Source organism: Melospiza melodia, chromosome 5 (genome assembly GCF_035770615.1).
Source record: "Melospiza melodia melodia isolate bMelMel2 chromosome 5, bMelMel2.pri, whole genome shotgun sequence".
NCBI classification, from domain to species: Eukaryota; Metazoa; Chordata; class Aves; order Passeriformes; family Passerellidae; genus Melospiza; species Melospiza melodia.
The window spans coordinates 14,697,933-14,725,337 of record NC_086198.1 but is presented as its reverse complement, the minus strand read 5'-3'; the positions used below and the strand labels follow the sequence as shown (position 1 = coordinate 14,725,337).

General features: G+C 39.1%; 1 protein-coding gene across 15 annotated transcripts in view; it reads left to right on the top strand.

The window, feature by feature from the left end:
- The window catches only part of TRIM2 (tripartite motif containing 2), a 108,685-nt gene that overhangs the window by 5,550 nt on the left and 75,730 nt on the right, over nucleotides 1-27,405 (top strand). For 6 of the 15 annotated variants that reach the window (XM_063156345.1, XM_063156344.1, XM_063156349.1 and 3 more), the window contains exon 1: nucleotides 15,241-15,526. The exons of 1 other annotated variant lie outside the window; for it this stretch is intronic. Coding sequence is in view for 1 of the 14 variants with exons in the window: in XM_063156369.1 (XP_063012439.1) it covers nucleotides 15,524-15,526 (3 nt within the window). In the remaining 13 variants the exon portion in view is untranslated. Of the gene's footprint in view, nucleotides 1-15,239; nucleotides 15,527-15,578; nucleotides 15,598-16,063; nucleotides 16,209-16,594; nucleotides 16,751-27,405 lie in introns of those variants that run through there. 8 more of the 15 variants (XM_063156362.1, XM_063156354.1, XM_063156369.1 and 5 more) reach the window with 7 other exon arrangements.

Below are 27,405 nucleotides of genomic sequence, written 5' to 3'. Positions count from 1 at the left end.
ATCACTTTGGGTATTGAAACCCCAGTGCCAATATTCATTACCAAATAGAACTTTCCATGATGTTATGGTTTTTGTAATTCACTCAGGTTTTTTTAATAGAGACTGTGGAAGTGACATGTTAATAGGATATAACAAACAGACAGATATTGGAAGCTAGAGTGCTTTCACCATACGGGATGTTCACCACAGTGTAAGCATGGAACAAAAATTTGCATATCCCAGACAGGGCTGTTCTGTTTCTTCTTTGAGTGTTTCATTGCTTGGCTAAGTTAATTGTACACAAGCACAGCATGATCTTCCCTAGCTGCTTCCTTTCGAGCTGAGAGAAAACACTTGATAAAGGACAAAAAGACTAGTTTGCAGCAGATCAGTCAAAGTAAATCCCATTTTAATTGGAAAATGTAGAGCCATTTATTCTTATTTAGTCATTGCTGGCCAAATATGTGCCTTCTATCTCCAGCCACTTCAGCACAAGTCTCTTTAATGTTCTTTGTGTGTATGTTTAGTAATGGAAAAGATTGTGTTTATTTTTCATACTGCAGAGTTACTGAACTGCTTTTGCTTAGATTTGATACTTATCTTTTTAGAGACTAGCTGGAAATTACCACCTTGAAATGTGAGTTTCAAAGGTGCTCACAAACTGGAGAGTTATCAGGAGATAAGGAGAGATGAAAGGAACTTTCAATCGAGTGTTTATTCATTTTGCTTCTTACCTTTGATTATTAGTTACCTACAAGGAGGACTCTTTCTATAGGACACTATGCTAGCATTTTGGACATCCGGACTGTTGTCCCTGAGTAGTATTCTGTCAGTGGCTTACTTGTCTTATATTTACTGGAAACTACCTTACCTTCACTTGTGTGGCTGACTTGAAACCTTCTGGGAAACATTGAATTTAAAAATGAAATAAAATATGTTCACGCTCCACTAGGGCCAACCCTTTTTGCAAATCCATTTTGGAGTGCAGTTTCATGAGTTGCTGGATTGTGCAGGGTATAAACCTCTGCCATGTGGATGTGGCTGTGAGAGGCAGAGCTAGGAACCTGTGCCAGTGGATATTCTGTTAAAGGAGCAACGACAAGGGGCAACTGCCTGGAAATACAGATTCTCTTTAGAATTAAAAGCATAGTATTCTTGCCATTTCTGCAGAGGGTCCTCTGTGTGTTTTTTTCTCTGATTATATTAAAGGAGCTAAAATTACATTAAAAAGGGACTAAGTTCCAGTTTTACTAAGAGTGTGTTCTATGTGCCCTGTGTGTCCTGAAGGAGTTGAACAGGTTGTACTTAAATTTGGAAGAGGATGCATAAATCGATGGTGCTTGTTCTTTTAGCATCTGATTCAAAGACCTTTTAAATGTAGTAGAAGGTCATGGCCAACTTCAGTGAACACTGAGCCAGTAACTCCTGTTCAACGATACGGCCACTGCAGGACTGTAATCAAGTGGATACGATCATCTCATGGCTCAGCCTGACTTCTTATCCCGGGTCCCTCATCAGCATGGCTGCTTTCATCTTTTTGCCTAGCTTTGCAATAGCCTGAAGCATCAGAAAATCCCTCAACTCTATGCCCTTTGTTACATATAAGTGTATTCTTTGACAGACTGCCTGGAACAGACATACTTCAGCTAGTATTGAAGTCTATGTAAATAGGAGTGTTTTGAGGTTCTTTGTTGCTGTTGTTTTTGTTTTGTGTAGGAGGATGGTATGTTTTGTTGATTTAAGATGTTTCGGGAATTTCAGAGACCACTTTTTAGTGGTGCATTTGGTGTTTGAAAGCAGCTGGATTATTTTCTCTCTAAACTTGCCAAATGGAATTTATTCCACAAACCCTTTGGCATTTTCCAGAATATGGTGCCAACCCTGATGTTTTAAAATAACTGTAGCTTTCTTCCCTTATGCTGTCATCTTGTTTTCCAGGTATTTTTGGTATAGAATAAGAGCTTGAAAACATATGCATAAGGTGGGCACATTTCAAAAAGTAGTTTGAGTTTTTGAAGAAAAATGGGATGAGAGACAAAGGCATATCAGAGCGCAGACCTGCCGGGCATTTAGGATCAAATGTAGATCATCTTTCATGCTGTGGCATGTAGAGAAATCTCAGAATTCACTTGTAGCTGGTAATGGAGCATGCAAAAAGTGTTTCTGTGAAAATGAAAAATCATGAAATATTGCTGTCCATGCAGTGAACACTGGTATTTTGTGGATCACTTTTCTATGCAAATGATTTTTATTTTGCTTGTATTGGTCTTTTCAACAGGGGTCTAATGTAGAGTTCTTATTGAAATAGGAAGGAATACTCATTTTGAGCACTTTCAAATGTCACCACAAATATTTCTGCTGAGTAATGTAAATGGAAAGTCCAAAACTGTTAGAAAAGACTTCTCTAATCAAACATGAGACAGAGTATACAGCTGCAACTCATGAAGCCTACAACATATAACTTTACAAAATTTTATTTTTGTCTGAATGCTTGTATTGTATTGAAAAAAATCTTAGGAAAGAACAGTGATGATAAGCAAGCTAATAATGCCCCTAAAGAAGCAATGCATGGGAAATTGTTGCCTGCTTTGCAGTCTTGTGCTACTTTGGAGTTAGGATTGCTAACTACTCTTTCAGAGAGAGAAGTATCTCTTGTCATTGGTGAGCAAGGAACAGGAACATTCAGTCTCAGGGGATGTGCCAAACATTTCTGATGCAGTTTAGGAGTGTACATGTACATATCAGGTTCTTGCTTAGTGCTGCCTGGCCCAGATAGAGTAATTTGTCATGAATCATTGATGAGGTTTGATTCATGGTCCTGGCATTCTCCCTGCAGGTCTCTTGCATGCTGGGATATCTCCAGCCAGTGCTAATCTTTGGGGATGACATTTTCTCCACACTAACACTGGATTGCCAGCTTCCCAGCAGGCAGACAGCTTAGAAAAAGAAAATCCTCCTAACTTTTTCTTGACTCAGTATGATTAATAGTGGTGGGGACTGGGCACTTTGAAAATGGCTCCAATACCCATGTCTTAATGATCATCCACACCCATCAGAGCAGAATGTTGTATTTATTGCCAGTTAACCTAAATCCCTCATAAGATAAATCAAAGGATAATATATTTACATAAGCCAAATATGGACAGCAAACTTAGTAGGTGCATCAGCAAACCAGAAGAAATACAAGCAATTCTTAATATCCACCTTTACTTAAGCTCATCTTCAGCTAGCAAGCAGTCAGAATACTTTGGTGCTTTATGGCTGGGATCTAATTCTTGGACAAAGCCCACTACTTTGCATTTCAATGTCACTGAAAAACCCCTATATTTATGGGTTACAGGCATGTGGTAAGTGGCAAAACTTTTCTTGGAATTCTGTTCAGATTCAAGCATTCTGTCTCTTTTCCTTAATGTTTTCCTGTAATTCATCACTTTCTTTGGGGTCAGTTTAAATATTCTCATACAGGACATGTAACCATTCACCTTATTGTAGAAATGTTGATGTATTTCAGATGTTAGCTAGACAGTATTTTCCTTTCCAGATGACATTCAGGCTGGTTCCTTCACTGGGCTCTAATGAATCATTATCCCATTACGAGATAAGCATTCTTTCATCTGACTGATGATGCACAAACCTCAGTATGTGGCTTTTCACAAAGCCATATCCTTACACCAGCAGTACTGCCAGGTACAGGCATGTAAGAGAGATCAAAAATTAGGTGCGTTTCCTATTCTTGAGGCTCATCGTGTCAATAACCAGCACCTTTGGTAAAACAGTAGATTTAAGATCAAGGGTTCCCAGACCTTGAGAGATCCAGTGACAAGTTATTTTCTGAACCAGCAGATGGAAAGGATTTACTACATTGATCAACTTTTTAGGTGCTGTGTACAACTAAAGAAACATTGTTTCTAGTTACAGAAAAACTATTTTTCATGCTCTATTTATAAATACACAGGATAAAAGTAGATTCTGTGTAATTTAAGGGAGTCATGGGGGAGGGAAGGAATGCTTTCATTGCTACTGAGGAGTATGGAATATACAAGATGCTTTTGGATAAAAGGTGATGTTGTTGAATTATTTAGCAGTGATGCATTCCCTCCATCCAGCAGGAATAAATGCTGAGTCTGTGCCCTGGTTTTCCAGTGTGAGAGAGCTGGGTACTTCAGGACTGTGGTATATGATCTCCTACAGAGGGTCCAGATCAAAGATCAGAATGAAAAGTCACTGTGAGACCCCTCACCACTATTTTCTAAGTTCAATAATATTACATGTGAGAACAAAAAGAGGTCTTTGAATTCGTACCTGTACTCTGTTCTTTATTACCCTATGTAATTCTAGCAACTCACATGGGAATGAGTATTAGTGGATCTATGCTAGTGAGAGAAGGGAATGAAAAACAGCACCTCTCTTGGCTTTTTTAGCCTTTGTACATGTATGTACTGTTTTCCAATTTCTTTGCATATGTACATAGATAAATTGATTGAGAGTTGCTTAAAAACTGTGTATAGCATAGCATAATTGATAGGGGGGAAAAATCTTACCAAAACCTTGGATTTTACCCATTAGTGTTAATTGTGACCTTTTTGTTTGCAATGGAAAAAAACCCCAAACTTTTCTACTTTCTCCTTTCCTCTTCCTCAGACCACAGCCCCTCTTCTTAAATATTAGGTATGAAAGCCCAAATCCGTGGAGCCCTTTAGCAAATATCCCATTGGCTTCTCTGAAACCAAAATTTTTCCTGAATTTATAAAATGGTTAAGCACTACTAAGCCACACATGCCATAATGCACACCCAAAATGCCAGTGGTTTCTTTTCAGAGACTGGCAAAAATGCTGTTGTTAGATCACAGGGTATTAAACCAGTGTTTCTGTTGTCAGATATCCAGCAGAACCATTGTTGCTATGCAGAGGAATGTTATTAAACACTCCACTCCCCAAACTGTTCTTAATGTCAGAAGGAAGGTGTACCTTTTAACTTATTGCTTTGGATTTTAAATATGTTTGCTTATTTGCAGTGCTTTGGAATTTACCTTTTATAAATACATGAAATGCATCTGCAATTGCCCATAAATATCAGTGTTGTCTTTTAACTTTGCTTCAAAATATCCCAATTTTGTGTACGAGCACTGAGTAGGATAACCAACCTCTGAATACCTCTTATGAGCATCTCCAAAGTGTTTTTGATTTGTTCCAGAAGAACTTTGTCTAGGCATAGAAATGTAAGAATCCTTGGTTCTAAGACTTTCAGTAAGGACAGTTAACTGTTTTGGTACGAAACCTCCCTAGGAACTGTAATAATTTTGCATAGATCACTGTACATTTCCATAAGTGGTACTGTCTGTCACTTCTGAATGGCTGTAGATATAAACTGCTCAATGATCATCAAGTCTGTATTTAATACCAACTTCAGTCTGTACTGATCTGCCCAAGAAGTGAGCACATTGTAGTCACAGGCTGGAAGTGCCAAAGGAAACATGGAGCTGTCATAATGGGCTGCTTCCAAGCAGTTTGCTAGGACATGTGACATAGACATAGATGGACCAGAGCCAACACATTTAAGACTGTTAATGTATTTTTTCTTGGGTATACATAGATTGCCCAAAATTAGGGGCCTTCTTAAGAATATATTCAAACCAGATTGCTTTTTGTAAAGGACTTTGCTCACACGCTACACTGTTCATTTTGTGTCTTCACATTTAAATGGATCTTGATGTTTCATTCACTGGATTAAAGATTACTTCCTGCAGGGACTTAATATAGAAGAGAGGTTTCCTAAAGGTGTAGTTCTCCTTGCAGTCAAAAGATGGTGGTACAGTTTCTGTTCCAAGCGGCCCAGCAATACAGAGTAATAGCTATGTATGCATTGTTTGCACTTATAAGAAGAGATAGGGCAAGAAAATTAAGGTGGGGCTCTGTAGATGAGATCCTAGCAGCCAGTTGTTTGTCAGGCATTGGTTACGACCATGACTTTCTCTGGCAGTCAGTAATCCTGAATGTGGCTAAGATGGCCAGGTTTAATTGACTTTAGTACAGCCTTCAAGCCTCCTGGTGCCAGAATGGACATCTGTACTGAAGGGATTATTGAAAGGCTTAGAGGGTTGAGAGAGCATGGAATGAAAGTGTCCTTATCATCTCTGATGTTTTCATAAAGTCTCTAAAAGCAACAACTTATGTAATTAAAGTAGAAAGTTTAATTAGACCTAACTATTGATTAGTTCAGTGTAAATCTCAAAGTATTTTATGCTGAGGTGCAGATAGTTCATAGCAAGAAAATGATGCTTCTCTGGAAAATAGAACTAGAGCTTCCTTAATTTAAAAAGGAGAGAAGTTGCCACTAACTGTTCAAAAAAACCAGAGATTTAAGATGGGCTGTTACCAGACAAATGTGTATTCTTCCCAGGACATTTAATTTTCTAGGAATACAAAGCAAATAAGATGCTCATGCTGAATAAAATGGAGTTTGTTTTTTTCCACTAATCAACAATGGAATTTCAATCTCATTTTGTCTGTAATGAATCCTGTTAGAGCAGTTGTTTGCTTGGGCAGACTGCTGATTGTAGTAGAATCAGGGAAACTAATTTTACACAGAGGATACACGATGTTCTTCAGCAAAGTAGGATCAGTAAGGATCTAATATTCCTAGGATACAGATATTTAGATGCATATGGTGCTACATCTGAGCTGAGAAAGCAGAAACATGTCTGCATGTGGCATGTGCAAAGATTGTACATGGAAAATTTATATCCTTGAGTAAGGATATAAATATACAGTGTTTCTGTATACACTGAAATGCTGCTGTGAATCTGCTTAGAGGTAAGACTAATAATTTGAGACAAGTGCTCAAGTATCAATACAAGTGCTCTGCTTTTAGGTGTGTAATATCTGTTTCAGGAATTCCAGTTCTGCCAGTGCCTGTACAAATTGTGCTTGGTCCTAACAAGTTAAGTTCAGGCACCAGTATCAGGCACTGTATGGGGTCAGTGAAGTGCCTTCAGGCTCAACATAGAAGAAGCCAAAAGAAAACAGTGAGTACAGGAGCTTGTCAAAATTTTCTTGCTTTTAGGAACCAAGGTACAGTTGAAAGCCACACATTATCACATTTTTCTACCAAGGACTCCCTTATGGATGTCATCCACTTCAGTAGGACTGTATTTGGAGAAGGCAAAACAAGTAGTGGTACTTTTCAATTCTCTGGCTTCAGATTGAAGAATACAATGAGACCTATTGCCAAAAAAAAAAAAAAAAAAAAAAAAAAGAAAAAGCTTGCAGATAAGGCAGAATCCTGTCTCTGGAGTGGATATGAGAGCATTATGCTGCAAAACCAAGGATTTGCTTTCTGTTTCCTGATTTCAGGCTCAACCTGGGAACAAGAGGAAGTTTGTGACTTTTAAGAATTGAAATTTTAGTTTCAGGCACAGGGGTTATCTGAGATGTGTCCAAGAACTGAAATTTTAGTTTCAGGCATTGGGGTTATCTGAGATGTGTCTAAATAATTATCTCAATTCTCTGTATTATCTCTAGGAAATTATTGTAGAAGCAGACTGACATTTTTGGTTCATTCCCACCAAGCTAGAGCCCATTTACCTCTAGAAATCAAGGTGCATGGAGAATGACTTCTGCAAAGCCTGAAAGAGATAAAAGATACAGCTAGCATATGTCTTGCAGCTCTTTCCTCCCTCTTGCAACAATCTTAGTCTTAATTCAGTGGTTTCTGAAGCATTCTAGTTATCTCTAGGAATTTTTTTTTTTAGGCATGACATAGTGTGTGGTTCCTAAATTATAAGTAATCCACTGAAATAGCTGATTTGGACTGGAATCTGGAAAAGATTGCTGATGAGTGTTTTGAATGAGTGCTTTTATGAATTCCATTACCCTTGGAACCCCTACGTGCCCAGAAAGTTGCTCAACTCATTCTAAATTGGAAGTAAAGCCATAAAAAAGTGTAACTAGCTGGATGTGTTGTTTGCATTGGAATATAATTGTCTTGCTAGATAGTTTTGGGTTGTGTGTTTTGTTTCCTTGTATTTAACAATTATAAAGACATTCCAAGTAAGCAGTGCTGTAGGAGTTCCCTCTGGGTGTCCCTGGAGTCTGGAGACATCCATTTCAGTTCAGAACTTCTAGGGCACAAATGGTGTCAGAGCAAGTGACAAGCTGTCTCCATGCTGAGTTGATGAAGCAGGAGACCTAAAGGTAACTATTTCTTGTTCTTTTTTGGGCTCCCTGGTCTGAAAGGGTTAAGTGGAGAAGTTTTGAATGCTGGTTATGGTGATAAAGTAAATGCATAGAGAATGGGGACAGTGGACAAGTCTGACTTCCCTTGTACAGGTCCACCTTTCCCTGTGTATAGCAGCAGCTCAGTTTCACCTGCTGTGTCTTACTATGTCCTGCTGTAACTGTAGCAAACCAAACCATTTTATTTAATAATAAAGGAAGGATAGACCTCTTCAAACAGGACATTGCATGTACTGTATTAAAGAGGCTCTTGCTAGATATAATGGCTTTTCCAGATGTGGTTGAAGTCACTAATGGATGTTAAAGGCAGAACCTGCAGCACTGAAAAACAGGTCTTCCATGAGACAGCTTAGAAGCCATGCTGTGCCTCTTGGTTGCAGTGCCCTCTGGCCATGAGACACATTTTTCACTCTTCCAAAATTATGTCAGTAGATACAATTCAGGTCTTAGCAGAGAAACATGGAAATTCATATAATTTTCTGCTGGAATTAGAAACTGTCTGTTCTATGGGAGCTTGCAGAATTGTTTCAACTTTTTGATTATAATGCTGGTGATTATGTATCTGAATTTCCTGCCTTTCTGGATAAAGTAGTGAGGCACAGATGAGGTTATTACTTTTCATTTCAATGGGTCAAGGCCATCTGTATGAGTTTCAGTTGTGCAAACTGCTGAGTTGGCTCTTCAGTCACAGCAACCTGAGGCAGTGCTACAGGTTATGGGCAGAGTGGCTGGAAAGCTGCCTGATGGTGAATGACCTGGAGGTGCTGGTCCGTGGTCAGATGTATTCCCAGGTGGCCAAGAAGTTCAGTGACATCCTGGTCTGTGTCAGCAATGGTGTGGCCAGCAGGACCAGGGCAGGGATTGTCCCTCTGTGCTCATCGCTGGTGAGGCTGCACCTCAAATCCTGTGTTCAGTTCTGGGCCCCTCACTGCAGGGAGGACATTGAGGGGCTGGAGCGTGTCCAGAGAAGGGCAGTGAGGTTGATAAAGGGTCTGGAGCGCAGGTCCTGTGAGGAGCAGCTGGGGGAGGTGAGGGTGTTTAGCCTGGAGAAAAGGAGACTTAAGGGGAAATATCAGTCTCTACAACTGCTTGAAAGGAGGCTGTAGAGAGGTGGGGGTTGATCTTTTCTCTCAGGCAACCAGTGACAAGAAAAGAGAAAATAGCCTCAAGTTTTGCCATGAGAGGTTTGGTTGGGTATTAGAAAAAATTTCTTCACTGAAAGGGTTTAAGCATTGGAACAGGCTCCCCAGGGAAGTGGTAGAGTCACTATCTCTAGAAATAATTTAAAAACAGGTAGACTTAGTGCTATTGGTTTAGTGGTCATGGTGCTATTTGGTCAAAGGTTGGACTTGGGGCCTTGAAGATCTTTTCCAGCCTTTATGATTCTATGATTTCTATACTGCTAGAATTCTAATTTCAGATGCTCAGTGACAAATTTGACTCTTCTGGGTATCATTATCTTAATGCAGCCTCCTGTCCTGTGTATAGAACCAGTGAATCTTCTTTCTACTCTACCTACTCTGCACCTACAAAGAAAGATTGATGGATAACATCATTTTGATGTTAAGTGGTAACTTTTCTAGTAGGAACAATTTATTTAGTGATGCAAAAAAAAAAAAATAAAAAAAATCTGAAATTGTTTGGAATATTATGGATTGAAAAGGGAAATGCAGTCGTGCAATTTTGTCATTAGAAGCTTCCAAACCCACCATCCCGGTAGAGCAAGAAAAATCATGAGGTTACTAGAAGACAGTAGAACTAGGAGACTATTTTAGATTCAAGACAACCTTGCCATAAGCACAGACAACTCAGAGACTTCTTGACATTCTGATATAATAATGTTTGATCCAGTAAATGAGGGATCATTCTCAAATATTTCTTGAAAAAAATAAAATCTTAAATTATGAGAGCTGTGGTGTTTGCATAGGAAAAAAGGCAAGATATCCTGACTGGGATAGACTGTTAAATTCCTGTGTTGGCCTTTTGCAGCTCTGTTGATTCTTTTTCTACATTGCTTAGCCATCTTTGCAATAGACAGGCTTTTATTTAGCTAGTCACAAGGTTTACTTGAGGTGAAGCACCTTGTTCAGAGATGGTGCTTTGTATCTTACACTGTTGTACCATGTAATTTCACAGAGTAGTCTCTGTTCCACTCTCCAGGCAGTTGAACATCATCTCTGCTTCTCACCCTAGGGAGTGACTAGTTCATTGGCCATGTCATGCAATCATATCACAAAAACCTTGGGGACTGTCAATGTTTAATCTGCCCTTAATGAAGCCTGCCAGATCAGCTTACACTATTTGTCACTATTTTCTGGTCTGGCTACCAAAGCCTTGGCAATGATTTGTGCTTCTAAAACAAGAAAAGAAATAGGAAGGCTTGCAATTGTAAGCATTAACTAAAATTGAAATCCATGAGAAACCCAGGCAGAAATCCACCTTTGATGTGTTTCCTGTGTGTTCTAGGCTCGATGAAATCAGTTTGGTTTTAATCCCCATGATGAGTATTCCTTGGCTGAACTCAGGCAAGATCCATGCAGGGACTGAGGCCAGATGTAGGGACTGAGGCCAGATGTAGGGCCTGCTTACTCTCTGGGGTAGACTAGAGTTCAGGAACCCTCAATCTGGAACAGTTGAGTGCAGGCTTGTGCACAGCACAAAGGCTTGTTAGTGGCCATGCACAGAGCCAGATTGTGTGTTTGTGCACTGAGCTCCCTGGCATTTCTGTTTTATGAGTCACTATGCAGATCCCTGCCAGCTCAGGTGGCCCTGCACCCACATTTATAGACATGGCCTTAAATGCCTAATGGCCACCTTAAGTACTTCAGGCAGGAATGTCAGCCTTCAAAACCTGCCACGTAACCCAGGTGTCTGGAGATGCTAAGCAGCAGCAAGGGCTGAGCAGCTGGGCATCTCCATCATACTTAGGCACAGAAGACACTGTGCCTGTCCTCTCTGAAGCATTTAGTCTGACAGAGCTCAGAAAGCACCTGTTGAACCCCAGCAAAACAGCTCCTGCCGTCGGGGACACAGAAACCCGATTCTACGCCTAATGAGCAGCCAATTACCGAGGCAGAGATTGGACTTTCCAGGTTAGTGCCTTAAACAACAGCCTGACTACAGGCTATGCAGTGGTCTTTGTTCCCTCCCACATTCCCTTTGCTATTTGCTGATAGCGAGACAGCAGCTTTAGGAGGAATCCAAAGTTACAATAACCTAAAAAGATACAATTAAATAAGGGAATGTTGGTTATGCTTTTATCTGGCTGCTAGGAGATTTGAGCCCAAATCTGTCATCCCTTGAGTTCAGTAACTGGCTCTCATCTCTTCCCCAGTCAGCTTTTTTAAGAAAGGGAACTTAAGAGAATGAGTATGAATGTATGAATCCCAGTTGGAGATGGGCATTTTCCTGCAGTCCAGATGAGGATACCAAGTTCATGGAGAGAATTTAATATCTTGCCATTCACAGTAGCCAAGTTAGACAGCTCTGTGCTAATGTGCTGGCTTTTGTGGGTGTCATTCCTGTGGATTGCTTAAGCACAGAAATCTTGGCAGGAGGATCTGCAGACTGCAAGGCACCTTGTGGTTAGGAGCTGACACCCCTGCCCGTGCCTCTTGGTGAATCTGTCTCTTCCTTTGTTTACTGCTAAGATTTCTTTTCTTCATCCAAAGCATGTCAATTGGAGTAGATGGGGAATGGGACTTTTTCACTATAATAGGAGCATGAGAGAGAGGAGACTGTAGTATGAAAAGCAGCGCAAATCTGGTGAGCAGTCAGTGCCCTAGAAATAGAAGTAACCTGTCTGTGTAAAAGCCTGGTATGGAGTTAACTGAGGTGGTGTGACAACAAGAGATTTCCTTTGGAATGAGTGATGTAATATTGTACAAAGGGTTTCTATTGACACTTCTATCTCTGACCAAAGTCATATATAATATTGTGTTGTTAATATATTTTTCCATAGACCTAATGTAATGGTGTGGGCAAAGATGTGGAAAACATAATAAATACTGATGGAATTGATGAAAGACATTTAAAATAACATTTTAAATAACCACTGAAAGTCTGCCTTTCTCAGCTCTATGGTAGACTGTAAAGCTGCTATCGTGTTCCATGAGGTGTGCCAAACAATGTGCAGATCATAACAGCTCAATTACAGTTTTTTTTCTGATTCTATTTGCTGAGAGGCCATTTTTGCAGATCTTAGACTGTCAAGAGAAGCTTGAGCTCCTAGAGTGATCTAACTCCCTGATGGAAGGAAACTAACAGCAAGTTCACAGGTTACAGCTGCATCTTTGTGTGCCTGAGTCCTGCTATGAATGCAGATCTTTCTTTTTGTTAGTCTAACTGCCTTCTCAGCAGTGTCTCAGCCAGGTCCCTTACAGCATGATTGGAGTTTGAGCTAAGAAGTGTAAGTGCTGTATGTTAACTTACTGGAAGCACAGTGGCACTAGTGAAATGTCCACTTCTGAGCTGTGTGCCCTGTCCTTTGCCTGAGGAAGCCACAGGTGTCCACGAGTTGGATACTCAGACTGTCTACATAGATAAAGGAGAGGACTCCAAGTTCATGTTGCTTCCACACTGGAAGTTGGGTAGATGTTGCTTAGCTCAATCCAGAAGTCATGTAACCATGTTGGCGCTGTGCTGTGGTTTTTTGTGTTGGAAGAATTGGCACAGCTATAAAACACAGTTGAGCCTTCTCATTCTATGTCAGATGTTTTCTGCTTTTTAAAAAATAAGCTATTAGGTTCATTGCTTTACCTTGTTGTAATATTCATTTCTCAATTTGTCCCTGTTGCTGTCTTTGTGCAATGTACTCTTTGAAGTTCAAGGTTTTACATAGCAAAATGTCAGAACTACATGAGTTTAAGTGACAGCTTAGCTCTTTCTAATCTGCTTAAGGAATCTTTTCATTTTGTTGCTTTTCTTTTTGAATATATTGACTTTGCTAGAGCCACTAAATATATGTTTCACTCGACATTTGTCTAATTATTCTTTAATTTTGTATATAAGATTAATTCAGAAATTGATGCAGATGTTTTGTTGCAAATATTTTCCAATTTTTTTTTTAATTTTAAAAAGGAAGAGATTGATTGTAATGCTTTGTGGTTGTATGTCCTGTGGATAGAACATGAGAGCCCTGGGGTTTAAAAGTGAAATGCCAGAGAGGCCTGACTCCTGTGTAATGTTTGTCTAGGAATGTGATACTTGATAAATCATAAAATTTTCAGTCATCTAAGTTTTAGACTGTATCCTGCTGATGCTGAACTTCCTCAAACACAATTGAAGTTAACACAATGCATCAAATCTTCATTTTTCTGTGTAAAGGAGAGAGAATGTTTAATGGTTTTGCATCTTCATACAACCCTTGAGTTTCACAGACAAAAATGTGTTTGTGTGCACAGCCTCTGGTAAAATACTGCTCTGTGTGATTGTCAGAGTAAATCTGCTGTATAGGTCAATTTGGGTGTTCAGTGCAATTTTTGGAATAGTTTTCTTCTTTAATTTAAAAGTCTAGTGTCTTTTGCCCATTGCAGTGAAACCTCTTTGAGGGATTTTGTATTACAATATGTCTGATCACTTGTGGCACCAGCAAGTTTTTTGTGAAATCCTGGCCTTGAACACCTGTTTGGAGAAGCCACATCCCAAACAACACTTCACCTTCAGGCAGTATGAGTCTCTTTTGTAAAAGTATGTCCACCACACAAGAAAGATAAAGGCTGTGGGCTTTGAAGCAATGCTTCATGGCTGCTTTGTCCCACCTGGAGAGCCTCCTTAGCCCTGCAGAATGTAGGAAGGAGGACCTTGCTTAAGTTTTGGGAAAATGTTCTGTAGGCCAGGTGCTCTCTCTTGTTCATCTTCTTAATAGAAGGAGGGAAGAAAAATCAATCTTCTGCGTATATTAATGTGGTTCATGCTAATAACAGTTGCTAGGCTGACAGGTCAGGAGAGATACCAATCCACTGAGTCACTACACAGATATTGCTAAGGTAGGATTCTAGCAAAGTTTCCCCAACAGTGTTGTTCAAGCTGAAATCACCAGTTTTATGTCATATTGATCTGGTAGCTTTGCCTTCTTAACCATTTGACTTTTGATTAGTGTAACCAGGATAAGGGTTATCTGCAAGGGTTGCTGCAGGTAGAGGAGGGATGGGAGGCACCTACCTACCTGTTTCACCAGGGTCACAAAACATTGATGTGCCCCCCAACCAGGCAGATCTTTACTTGCTGACTTAGGAGGCTCACCCTGCCCAGCCCCATTGCTGGGGCCCTAACATCCCCCTGTCCCTAACATCATCTGACAGGCCTGCCCTGCCCTCCCCACCAGGGCTGTGTGTCTCTGAGCTGAGAAGTCATATAAACAGCAGCGTGCCTTCTCTTTTCTGCTGTACTGCTCGCTACGCCTCACTGACTCACACAGCTCCTTTCAGGCACTTCCTCGAGTTTTGACGTAGTATGATTTCATAGTGCAGGGTAAGTGACTTTGAAGCTGATATTTCAGTTTTGAGTGGGGTGGATGTAAGCAGTATTTGGGCTTACATCATTAAATGAGGTCCTGGTTGCTGGAAGAATAAACATAGAGAGAAAATTTCGACTCTGCAAGATGCAATATTGATTGCTGCAGTGAGCCATGATGTCAAGTCTATGCTTCCCTTCCTCCTTGCTTCCCACAAGTGCTAAATAATAGACTTGTTTACTGGCATTTGCAAATTATTTTGCCTTTTTGAATGATGCAATGACATGCCCCCTATATTCTCATTTAATTTGTAACACCATTTGGATTTTTTTTATCCTACATTTCTAATGCAATTTTTAAATAACTGTATTTCCTGCCCCCCAGACAAATCAGCTCTAATTTTATAATGAGAATTTCAGGGTTAGAATATTTTTTAAAAGAATCTAGGCCATATACATTATGTAAGGTTACCATAGTAACAGTTTCTCCGAAGGGAAAACCGACTGTCCGTAGTTTCCACAGAAACCACTCCCTGCTGAGAAGGTGCCTCCAAGGGAAGTGAAAGGAATATAAATGAGAGAGAGAGAAAAAGACGCGCACAGATGTCATATGACCTCTGCGGCATCCCTGCACTGTTGCAGATCCAACCCAGCGTTTCTGGGTTTGTTTTCAGTTTGTTGTTTTTGACTGCATGAGTGGCACCTTCTCTTGTCATGTAAAGTCTGGCTGCCCTTCCCTGGCGTGGAACTGGTTTTACAGCTGGAGGTACGGCGATGCTCCACCTTGGCAGTGAACTGACTACAGCAGATACTAAAGTCCAGTGCTCTAGGAACCACTGTGCATGGGAGAATTTAAATGGTAAAAGAGAATTTCCCCTCTTTTTTATTAACTTTTTTTTTTGCCTGAAAGAAGTCAGCAAAGACAAACAGGTATGGAAATGCTTCCTTCTAGAGAGAAACAGGAGAGAAGGGAAGCTCAACTAATTTGTCAGTTAATGGTTTTGTTCTTTTGGGGTACAAGCATACACTGCTAGGAAAAATGTATTCTGAAAGGAATAAAAAAACTCAAGTCCTAGGATTTGTTAACTGATGGGGGAAAAAAATGGTGAAATGTCTTTAATGTACTTTAATATCACTGGGGCAAGTATGGATTAATATTTCTGAAATCCTTTTGCTCTTATTCTTTTCACGAACAGCGTTGATTTGTTTTGGCTTTTTTTCTTCAAAGGCAATAAAACTGTGACATTCATTCAAGGCTTAGTGCAGCCATAACTACAGATTAACGCTCTGGCTACTTCATCCTGTCATCTCTCTGCTGCTTTCTGGGGAAAGCAGGCTGACATGGTTATTAAATCTGGCAGCTGTGTTGTATGCACATGGGAAGCAAGTAGAGCACAGCATATAGAAAATGAGTAGCTTTCAGATAGCAGCCTTCATTTCACTGCTGCAAGACTTGAAAGGCAGCCTAAAAAGCTCTTTCTCTTCTTTGTAATCACCAGTCGCTGGATCAGTGCGCAAATATCACAAATACAGTTGCAAATGTAAGTATTCCTTGCCTGTGTGGTGCTTTCAGATTGCTAATTAAGGTTTCTACCTTAGTCTTCTGCTTGAAAAAGCAGAGAGATGAAAGCTGAAAACATCCTGACAGGGGAAGCTTCTCTGCAGTATTGTTCTGGCTTTCAGTGGAAGAGCTGCTGAGGGAAAGGGATGGTTGAAAGCTTTCCACAACAAATAGTTTGCAGTTGTGTTTGTTGATTTTGGGGATGTCTGCTTGCTATTTTTTCTGCGAGGGGATAAGTCCAGCAAATGCTGGTACTTATAGAGAGATGTTTTTCTGCTTAGATTAGATATACAGCAAGAAAGATACTTTAGCAGGAATAGATAGTTTGGGAGTACATAGAAGAAAAATTTTCCACAGTATTTTTTACCTGGAATCTTTTTAAAAAAAATCCATAAATGCAGACCCGGACTTCTCATTAAGGAACTCGACAGTACCTTATTTTCAGAAGCACAAACAAATAGTCATCATAAGGGGCACCAGTAAGTCTGCATCTGACCTGATAAGAACAATGAACATAGCACGGTGAGCAATGCATGTTTTTCACCCATCTCATTCTGTCTGTACAGGAAACGATCTTTATCTGCCACAGTGGCATCAAGACAGGATAGTAAGGTGGTTGGGAATCAGTGGAGCTGAAGGTTTCTCAGTGTTGTGGTGATATTGTAAGGAAGAAAATTGATACTTGTCAGTTTATTTTTGGTCTCATAGCGCTGAAGAAGTAGTATGTTGGTTTTTATTCTCCTTTCTAATTCAAAGCTTCTGTATTGCCATTGTCCTATCGAGTTTATGGCTAATGAATTCTTACTGTGCTCTGCACGAAATCTGCTTCTTGAAAACAGCCTGTGATCATTACCAATTATAAATAGTAGTCAGATAACTAGACAAGAAATGCAGGCTGTAGCAAATTTGTTTCAATTGCTATGTCATGTTTTTTGCTTTATTTACAGTTTTTGTTATTTCCTGGGGACCAGTGGTACTGTCAGTTTTTCATGAGCCATGTGAGAATGCCACTTGCACAGTTAACAGGTGACTGCCATTAAGTGAATAGGGAGAGAATATGTGTGTAGTTTGCTGCAATAGAGGACTAAACATATGCATGGTATAACCCATAATGATGCTGTAACACAGGTATTTGGCAACTGTTGTGTTTATTAGCTGCTTTTGAAATATTTCTGCCTCATCTTACAGATGTATATGTATAAATGCCTGTCTTCACTGTAGCAAGTAAAAGCTGATTTTGAAGCTTCCTTTTCCTTCCTCTTGTCTCCTTTTTCCCCTCATAGACATAAATTCATAGCTTCCCTGAAACTTAGTTGTGAAGATGGTCATTTTTAACGACAGCTGCGGAGCTCAGCTTCCCGAGCCTCAGTGGCAGCCAGCCAGCTGCTGAGACAAGTGGTGACCTTTCAGGACAATGTCTCTCACAAAAATGTCAAAATATTAAAGTGGCAGACATCAAATGCCATGTGTGTGGAGAAGGGCAGTCATCTGGCAGGCTTTCAGCTGAAGACAGTTAATCCACTGCTTGTTTGGATTATACATTGAAAGCCCCTGCCTAAGTCTCTCAAATATAGAGAAATTATTCATATGTGTCCTGAATAATTTCAGAAGTCCTTCTGGGAAGATTTGGGACATGGATGGAAAATTTCAGAGCTGTTTTATTTAAAATCTATTCAGGCATCTTCCTGACAGATATCCTGAAAAGAAGGTTTTGGCCTTTAACTTTGCTCTTTACATCATACGCCAGTTTTGCTCCCCAATCTCTTATCCAGAATGTAAATGGATCCTGATGAAGCTTAAGCAAAGTTCATTGATGTGCACAGGATGCTGAAATTCTGATAGCACGTGCACTGACTTTTTAGGCATATGTTCACCGAATATTAAGCAATCCCCTGCAGCTTTTGGTGCTGCAGCCCTGAGCTGAAATCTCATTTGCTACTACATGCATCAATGCTTTGTAACTTTGTCTGAAGGCACTGAGGTGTGAGCGCTCCCGTGCTCACTGGTGTGTCAGATTCTCAGATACCTTTACCCCTGGTAACAGATCAGTGACACTGATAGGGTACCTCAGTGGTTTCAGCCCTGCTGCATAAATATTTCTGGGAGGTGTGAAACCTTGGCTTGTAGGAAAGGCAGGCAGAGTGCATGGCTGATCGGGGAACAAACCTGTTCACCTTGTGCTTGACCTCTCTTGGAGAGTAGGAAGGGGAACACCAGTAACTGCTCCAGGCCAGTCTTGTCCAGCCGGTTTGCAACTGGCCACAGTTCAAGAGAATTTTCAATATTCTCCTTGCAAAGCACAGGGTGAGCTGCCAACACGGATAACCCCTGCAAAGCATTAAATATTTAGATTTAGTAGTGCCAAATCCATTGCTACTTACCAAGACACCAAAAAGGAAAATAGTGTTTTCCAGTATTTCTTTCCTTTTTTCCTCCTGTTTCAAGGTAGGAGTTCTATGTCACTCCAAGTTTTTTGTCTTACTACAAGCAAGCAGCTTTTAAAAATTTTGTTTGTGTTCTTCCCTTCTATTCATAGAGGAAGTGTTTCCTCCCCCCTCTGCTCTTTAAAACTGGGAACACTGCATTCCATGATCACCTTCTCTCTACTGTAGTATAGGAAAGGCTATGTATCTGTGTTGGTCTTTTCTTTCCAGTTAGTATTCTGTGATCCCTTCTCCTTTCTCCTAATTCCCTACAAGAAGAATTCTGAGGCAAATGAACTAGGTAAGGACAAATTTCCATAAACATCTTACAGTAGTTAACTCCTCCTTCCCTTCCTTTCTCCTTTCCCTTTTCTTCCAAATTTTACCTGCTTTCATACAAACATTACTGTTATTTGAGAATTACTAAGATATAAAAATCTGTTAGGAAGAACAACATTATGCTCATTTAGTTGAAAAATAAAAAAGAAGCTAAGGCATCAGTTAATGTAACTTAACATAGCTCAGATACCTAGGCTGAGTTTTGGATTTTGATTTTCAAATGAGAAGCCACACATAAGCCAAATCTATTTAATCATCTGATAACGTTAAAGAAAAAAATAAATAGGGATGCTGCTATTTTCTGTGAGCTTTGCTTGAAGAAAAAAATCTGAGAAAAATAACTGCAGCAGCCATAATTTCTTTAAATCAAATTATTCAGGACTTGGTTGTTTCCCAAGAACTGTGCAGTGTCAGATTGATTCAGTGCAGTTCATTAAACATCTGTCAGTATAGCTCATATGAAATTCTGACTTGCATCAATGGCATTATCATTTCATTCTGCATTTATTTTATTATTACTCTTTGCTATTTCTGCAGCATCTAGGGATACTGGTTTTTGTTACTGAGCTAGGTATTGTACAGAAACAGAAGGAAATCCTTGCCCCCAGACTGCTTACAAGCTCTATTACAAATAAATTGAAACCTTCTTTGCACTCACTTACTACCTTTCTTGTTTGACTCTTTATCTGCATTCAGAACACAGATGTTGGTACTGTGTTATCTGAACTGGTCTTTAGGATACCAGAATTTGCTTAGACATAGGCTTGAAATTACAAGTAATTAAAATTAGGGAATGACATACACTTAACTGTGACCTTATTTTAAAGCTGTCATACTGGTTCACTGAAAGTATCTCCCTTTAGGCTGTTAGTATTTAGGTATTAAGTTAATGAATTATATTAATTGAAATTAACTCAACTGACCAAAACATGGTTATAATTACAAAATATTTCTGGACCACCAACAAAGATTTTCCTTAAAATTAAGATGCTATTGCCAATTACTAAGTTAATAAGATTCATGATAAACTTAATTACTAAGGTAATAATATTCATTATTAAGTTTAATGAAGTATGTTTACTTTTGATTATTTACAGAATCTAAATTTCAATGTTGATTATTCACATGAAGTAGCAGCAGCATGACACATGACCATCACACACTAATTGACTCATGGAAGATGTACTGTGATTTGGGGTGGACAGTAAGGTTCACAATATGGGTGAGATGAGAGTCTCACAGATGAGAATATTCATTTGCATTTCCTGTAAGACCAAATCTCCCATCACTCTGCTCCTTATCCATCTTACAAGCAGATTTCAGGAGCAGTCACGCATCTGTTAACATCACCTTTTCTACTACCTTTTGTTTGGATGATATGGTGTAAGGTACACACTAGTTTTGATACTCACAAACTAGGACTAAACTGCCATCTGAAATCAGTCAGGACAACTCTGTAGTTCACAAAGCCCCATTAAAACACACTATTTCATGCTGAAGGTACTTTGTGTTCAATTTGTACACTCTTCAGATCATCTTTCACAAAGCAAGACTGTAGCATGTGAATACAAGCTGTAACTTAACTGAGTAATGTAATCAACATATCTGAGCCCAAAGGCAAGTTTATTCTTTCTGGAAATGTGCATCACATAAACAACTATGATTTCTAAGAGCCACTTTTATTTTGAGGTGATAAACCTAGTTGTATATGCAGGAATAAAAAATCTGAAGGATCCCAGAGGGCCAAATCACAGTTGAAAAGATATTCTACTTTGAATTTCCTAGGATTTTTATATTTAATTTTGAAATTATAATTCATGATATCTCTTTTTGCATTGACACCACAATTTGTACCACTTTAGTGACATATTAAAAATGAAATTTAAATTTATTCTGACAGTGTCACTGTTGTTCCTTCCATAAAGCAGTTGAAAGGATTTACACAAATGCAAGCTAACAAACATGAAGGGATGTTGTACTGCTCAACTGACTTTTTCTTTTTTCATACAGGGAATGATGAATAAAAGTCTGAAAGATTATTTGCAAGCATGCAATTAATCATAAATCCAGCTTGATCTGGATGGATAAAACAGTAGTATTTCAATCTCGTTAGTATTTTAAAAGGATTTTGCAGAAGTCATTAGGCTAGGAATATTAAGATGGGTACCTCTTTTCTTATGAGACAATAATGTGATTCCCAAAGGGATAAACTAGAAGGTCAAAGACAAAACAGTTTAACCCCAGGAATGGTATGGATTACTGTTAAGAACATTCTGAAATCCTCTCCTGCCATTCATTTATTTCAAAGCATTCCTAAAAGTAATGACCTAATTTTAAAGATAGTAAATCAGAAATAACCAAAACACTAAAGCTTGTTTGTCTTTTTGAAACATGGGTTGTCTTAATTTAAAGGCTTCAGTACCTTTGAGTCTCCTTTACCTATCTAGAGGAGCAATTGAAAAATGGGTTTTTTCTGTTTTTTCCGTTTTTTGCTATTCTGTTTACCCCCACTCTTCAATTCAGTGGGAATTGAAGGGCCCTTTTTAAGAAAGTAGAGAGTTTGCAGACTGATCTTGAGCTACCTCTGTTGAATACTTTGTAATCAACCAGCTTCTGTTGTTATTTGGAAAGAGGTTTACTGAAATAAGTGATTTTAGCAGAATGCAGAGTAGATCCTGCGGGATGTCATGGCTACATTTCTGAAAGAGGAAGTTGACATCAACTCCCTTGGCATTCTGAGTGTTGCCCTACTGACATACCTGAAATCCATAGGTTGCCATAGCTTTGTTACAGTATGTGTGGCCCTCAGTTTTTAATTAGTCAGTAGTAATTGCTATGTAAAAGTAAAGCAATGAGGCTGAAAATTGATTAAAGAGTTATATAACAGCCAAATTATTTTAGTATGTTTGCAGTTCCCAGGACAATATGCTTACTAACCTTGGGCCAAAATATAGCCATCCTAAAAGTGAATGCAACTCATACTGCATATTCCCATGGCAACATTTTACCCCAAATGGGCTTCCAGCCATCAGTGTCCCTACTAGGTGGATTGGCCAAAGTACTCTTTTTCTCTATGAAATTAATAGTGTATGCTTTAAAATGAGAAATTGAGAATTTGTTCAGCTTTTCTTTTGTTTTCGAGAACATGTTGCGAATAAACATAGTGAAGCTTGTAACATAGATGCCATTGTATAATGCTTATAATGAATAACATGCTATGACATCAGAGGTCTTCTAGGAATCAATAATTATTGATGAGGAAATAAGTAATTATTTTCACTGTAATTATCAGGAGACACGTGATGATTTGCTTTGGTTCTGACCTTGATTGTTCATGCACTGAAATCATATTTGCAGTTAATTACTTCTTTTCCAGAAATGTTCATAGCTTGTTCAGCATCAGAGAGTGTAGGTAGGGGAGGACCACCATGTAAAACACTTTTGTTTTTTGGGAAGTGTGAGTTTGTACTTTTGGGAAAACAAAAGGCCTCACCATTGGCTTACAGTAATGCTTTTTAAAATAGTTCTGTGCTTGAAATGTTTTCTGAAAGGTTTTTTTTTGCTTTATTCTTGAAGATGTGAGGGCAGATAGACCCATCTGAGTGCAAGTGCTATGGAGAGCAGAAAGCAAAAATCTCTATTTGATGTTCCTTGATGCTCAGCCAGCTAACTCTAGCAGAAACCAGAGCTGATGTTCTGATTTATGGAGCTGGGAAAAAATAGCTTAGATCCTTGAGCAACAGAGACCCCCTCCTACTCTGATCCTATCATATAGAAAGCATTTTCCTGTAAATATTCTTCCCCCTGTCACTGAGGAAAGTTTGAGTGTTTTCAGAGCAACAAGTGGTACAACATCACTATGTCATTTGGGATTCTGATGAATTATCTAAATAAAGGTGTTAATATAGTGCCTTTATAAAGAGATCACTTCAGCTGATTGCTTTTATCAGATTTGGGGATTAAAAGTAGGTATAGGGCTGCCTGTCACTGTTAGGGCAATTCCCTAGGCCAGTGGGTCACTGTCTCTTCACAGGACTGTTTGTCAGTGGGTATGTGTAATACCATAGTCCATAGCACTTTGTTTATCTGATTCAGAACAGATGCTCAAATCACACAACTTCCATGAAGGAGGAATTGACAAAGAGTGCAGCTGGGGTGAGGATGGTACAAGAAACTCCATCCATCATTCCCCAAGAGTCACAATGAATGGCTTAATTGTTGCTGCTAACAATTGTTGGTCATTTTTATTTGCTATAGCCAAAGTATGATCCCACTAAGAGCCAGCTTGGGGAAATACAGTGACAGGGCAGTCTCTTTGTTCTGTTCACTTGGCATCATTCACTGAATAGATTCCACTGGCTTTATCTGGACCAAGACCTTCTTCTATTGCTCACCTGCAAAGCATGCTGCTTGACCACAGTGAGGTCTTGAGCTGGCTACCATAGTTGAAATTAGGAAGGAACAGTGAGGAAATAGTACAGTATGCAATAAAACCAACAGGATTTCATACTGGGGAGTTTCTGTAAGACAGTATGTCTTCTGAGAATGCTGCCCATGGGAATACTTCTCTTACCAGAGTTCCCTTCAGTGCCTTGTGAATTTAGTCTTTCATTGAAGTGGATTGGATGTATGTGGTTTAATATTGTCCTCTATTGCAAGGTTTGTATTTAAGAGATGCTACACAAGCACTAGGAAAGGACAGAAAGCAGGCTGCCAGTATCACCAAAAAATTCATTTCCCAAGTGAGTATGCATTGGGTCACAGTGAGGTTAATGTGCATATTCATGTGATGTTAAAAATTCATTGTCTGGATTAAAGCCTCTCCCTATTGTTTAGTATCCTACTGAAAAGCTGAGGATTTTCATAGTTCTCAAATAAAGACACCTGAATTTTTGTCACACAAAGTGACCTGATTTTTCTTAATCTTATTCTCAGAAACAATTCAATTTTGGCTGATTTTTCTTTTTTTAATGAGGCAGACATCTAGCATGAAAAATTTCATGCTAGCCAGTAAAGGCTGTCAGTCTCTTAAAAGCTGAAATAGGGTCACTTAATGGAGAAATATAAAATTACCATGTTTATAGATTATAGTATTAAAATGCACAATCAACAAAAAATTCTGCTCTGGGCAAACATCGTGGTATTCAGTACCTCTGTGTACCAAGGAAGTTCCTAAGTATAGCTGTAGCAAGACTTCTTAGAAAAACACCCCTAATGGTAATTTGTTCTGTTGAGGATGATATTAAATATCTCTGTGGGTTCTTCCCCTTCTCAAAAGTGACATTGGAACTTCTTGTGGAGTCTGAAATTGCTATGGAGGAGGAAAGAAGGGAAAGGAAAAAAGACTGGACCATCTTCAGTTGAAATGCTGCTGAGAAGGTTTAACTTTTTTCCTCATTCACAAGTTAAACAGAGTTTTGACTCTGCAGAATATTTGCTTTTCAGAATGCATGTGACCTGTATTGTAGACACCAGTGTTCTTGAATCCTCTGGAATCTCAAGGAGTTTTAGATGTCATCATATCTATGGATGCCAGTGGGATGAATTCAAGATAAGATTCTGGCTGACTTGTAGTTTTTTATGTCTTTGACCTGACCTTAAAATGACCAAGAAATATAGCTTTAAAATAACTGCATGAATGTGAGCAATTGCTGAATTTTAGCAATTACAATGCAATAATCATTGCCTCCTTCTGTGAGGTCTCTCAGCTTGAGCTTGAGTCGGAAAGCAACCAAGAGCAAACAAAGTCTTTTCAATGCAAGAAGCCTCCTTTAAATGTGCCATGTTGCTGACCTTGACAAGCAGGCAGAAAAACACAAGTGAATGCACACAAAGTTTCAAGGCCTGCTGTTCATCCAGACCCTGGGTACTGTGCAGTATTACCTCACACAGATTTTGTTCCTTGCATGCAAAATCGAATCACAGTGTGTGAGCTATAATTTAATCCATGTTGCAGCCTGGGTGAACACAGAGGCCCTGGTGGAGCACTGTGGTGCAGTTGGGCAGCTCTGGCTGTTTTAATAGGATCAGGGGATCCTTGCTAAAGGAATGAGGCAGAATAGAGCAATAAGAAGAATACATGCTGGAAGAAGTGGCCCTTTTTTTTTTTCATAAAAAGCTCTGTTGAATAGGAAAAAAAACCCAGACTGACATGGAACTGATTTCATAATGCAATAAAAGTACCATAGTGATACTGGATGCAGGTTATAGAAATTATAATTTAATTTCGTGCTATGTATCTTCAGGAAACCCTTACTTATTTGGGTAGCATTTGCATTGCTTTTGCATATACACTTTTATTTATTTGCTTGAGCTAGAATATACAGTATCTCCAAGCTTCTTTGCTGGCTAGGTAATATTTCAAAAGACTTTCTTCTCCCCAGTTAACATTTGCAAGTAACGTATCTAGAATGTTTTGCTTTCAATTAAAAATTATGTATTTTGGTTGATTTTATACTCACATTGTATACTCATAATACTAAATAATTAAATGATATGTCCTTTCTACTTTCATATTAATTAATTAAAAGCATGTTCTTATGTAGATTTCTCCTTGTAATTTACAATTGCTATATAAGCATACAATCTCATATAAATACTTTCTTATGGAGAATCTGTTTTAAAAACGTGTAGAACTCATACAAAAATATGTATTTCTGAAGAGTTTTAGAATTCTATTAATTCAATTTCTTTTCAAATCAGTGAGCAGCTATTGACCAGAGCTCCATCCTTTCAGTATGCATTAGTTTTGTAAGTTTGCTTGAATTTTGTAGACCATACAGAATTTTTTTTGGTAGGTGCTGTCACTCTGAAGAGAGCCATTTGTCTATGAACTTCTTTGTAGTTGTTCTTACCTTTAATTAGAATCTTTGTATGCTCAGTCTGCTGATGTTGTCTGTTATCCATTCTTACTCAGGTTCTTATATGTGTGACTGACTGAAGAATTATTCTAGGATTATTTGACCCCCAGTTCCATTTTCTTAGGCTGCTGTAAAATGGCACAGCATAATTAAATCCAGACGTGGGTGGGGTTTGGTTCTGATTACATGATAGTTTTAGCCTTTTTACTACTTGGATCAAGGGGTAAAAGATAAAAGTTTTAGCTTTTAATTGAGTTCTCCTGCATGGCTGAGGTTTGTAGTATCTTTAAAATTAAAGTCTTCTTTTCCTCTCCTGCTGCTCAGAATACCTTTATAACAGAGCTTTGCTTGAGATCTAGTATGTCCCTGTTTTTTAGGGGGGATGGGTTGTCACAAGGAACTTGACTTGAGAGCACCTGGAATTCATTAAAATTCCTCTTACTAGCTTGTTATATGAGAATACTGAAAACTTGGCCTGTTGTGTTTGCTTGCAGGCTTATATAGGACACACCACTTTCTCTCTGGATTTCTGTGTCCAAATGAATGATTCTGACCTTTGTTGTGCCTCTGCAGTTTCAAGCAGTTAAATTATTTCAGCGTTTCCACCTGCTTGGTAACTGGCACGCTTTGTCTAGGCTTGCTGGGTAGAAAGGGAAATAGAAGTAACTTAGGTATAGCAGTTTTTTGGTACCCCAGTCACTCTTATTCACAAGAAGGCATAAAATGCATCAGTAGTGTCATTCAAGGAGAGGTAAACTCCTGATCCACACTGGGAGAGGGGAGGGACAAGTCACATCTGCACCACTGGGCACACACCACTCTGGCCATTATTCAGGGGGTGTGTATGTGTGAAGGGAGTTAATTCCTTTTAGTTCCTGAATAAATCCGTGGCTGACCTCATTGATGTGACAGTGAAATCGGCAGGAGTTCTCATATGCTTGACAGAAAGGCATGTATTAAAGTGCTTTCTTTGAACCAAGGTCACTGCATCGCTAATCTGAGCATTTTTCCTGTGATGGGCAAATCCCTCTTGGTCTCTGAGCATCCTTTGCTCTAGTTGATGCAGGAATTTGGTTCTGTGCCAAAGAAGCAAGTGGAATATTTACTGCTGAGTTCACGATGAATAGGGTTTCTTATGGGAGCAGGAACCACAGCTATCTTGAAGGCAGTCTTCTAATTAATGCTGTCTGTTTGTTGTATAACAGCAAGGTCTTCACAAAAGAGTTCTTTTGGAAATTTCCCTTGTGTTCTTCTGTCTGAGCAAGAACACAGCCCACAGAGGGGTGAGAAACTGGAGAGGTGATATTTTTCTTGTGACAAAGGCCTTTCATAATAAGGAATTTGTCAGTTCCAAAAATACCACTGGAGATGTTTATACTGTTATATAGGAAAGCATTCCTTGGAGACAAGTTATCTTGTAATTTGAAATTAGGATAGATGTGTGTGCTGCTGGGTCTGTGCCTATTTTTTGGCTCTTTGTCAGCATACCTGACACTCTGAACATAGATCTGCTCCAAAGCCAAAGCATCTGTCCTTCTGAAATATTTTTTTTTTA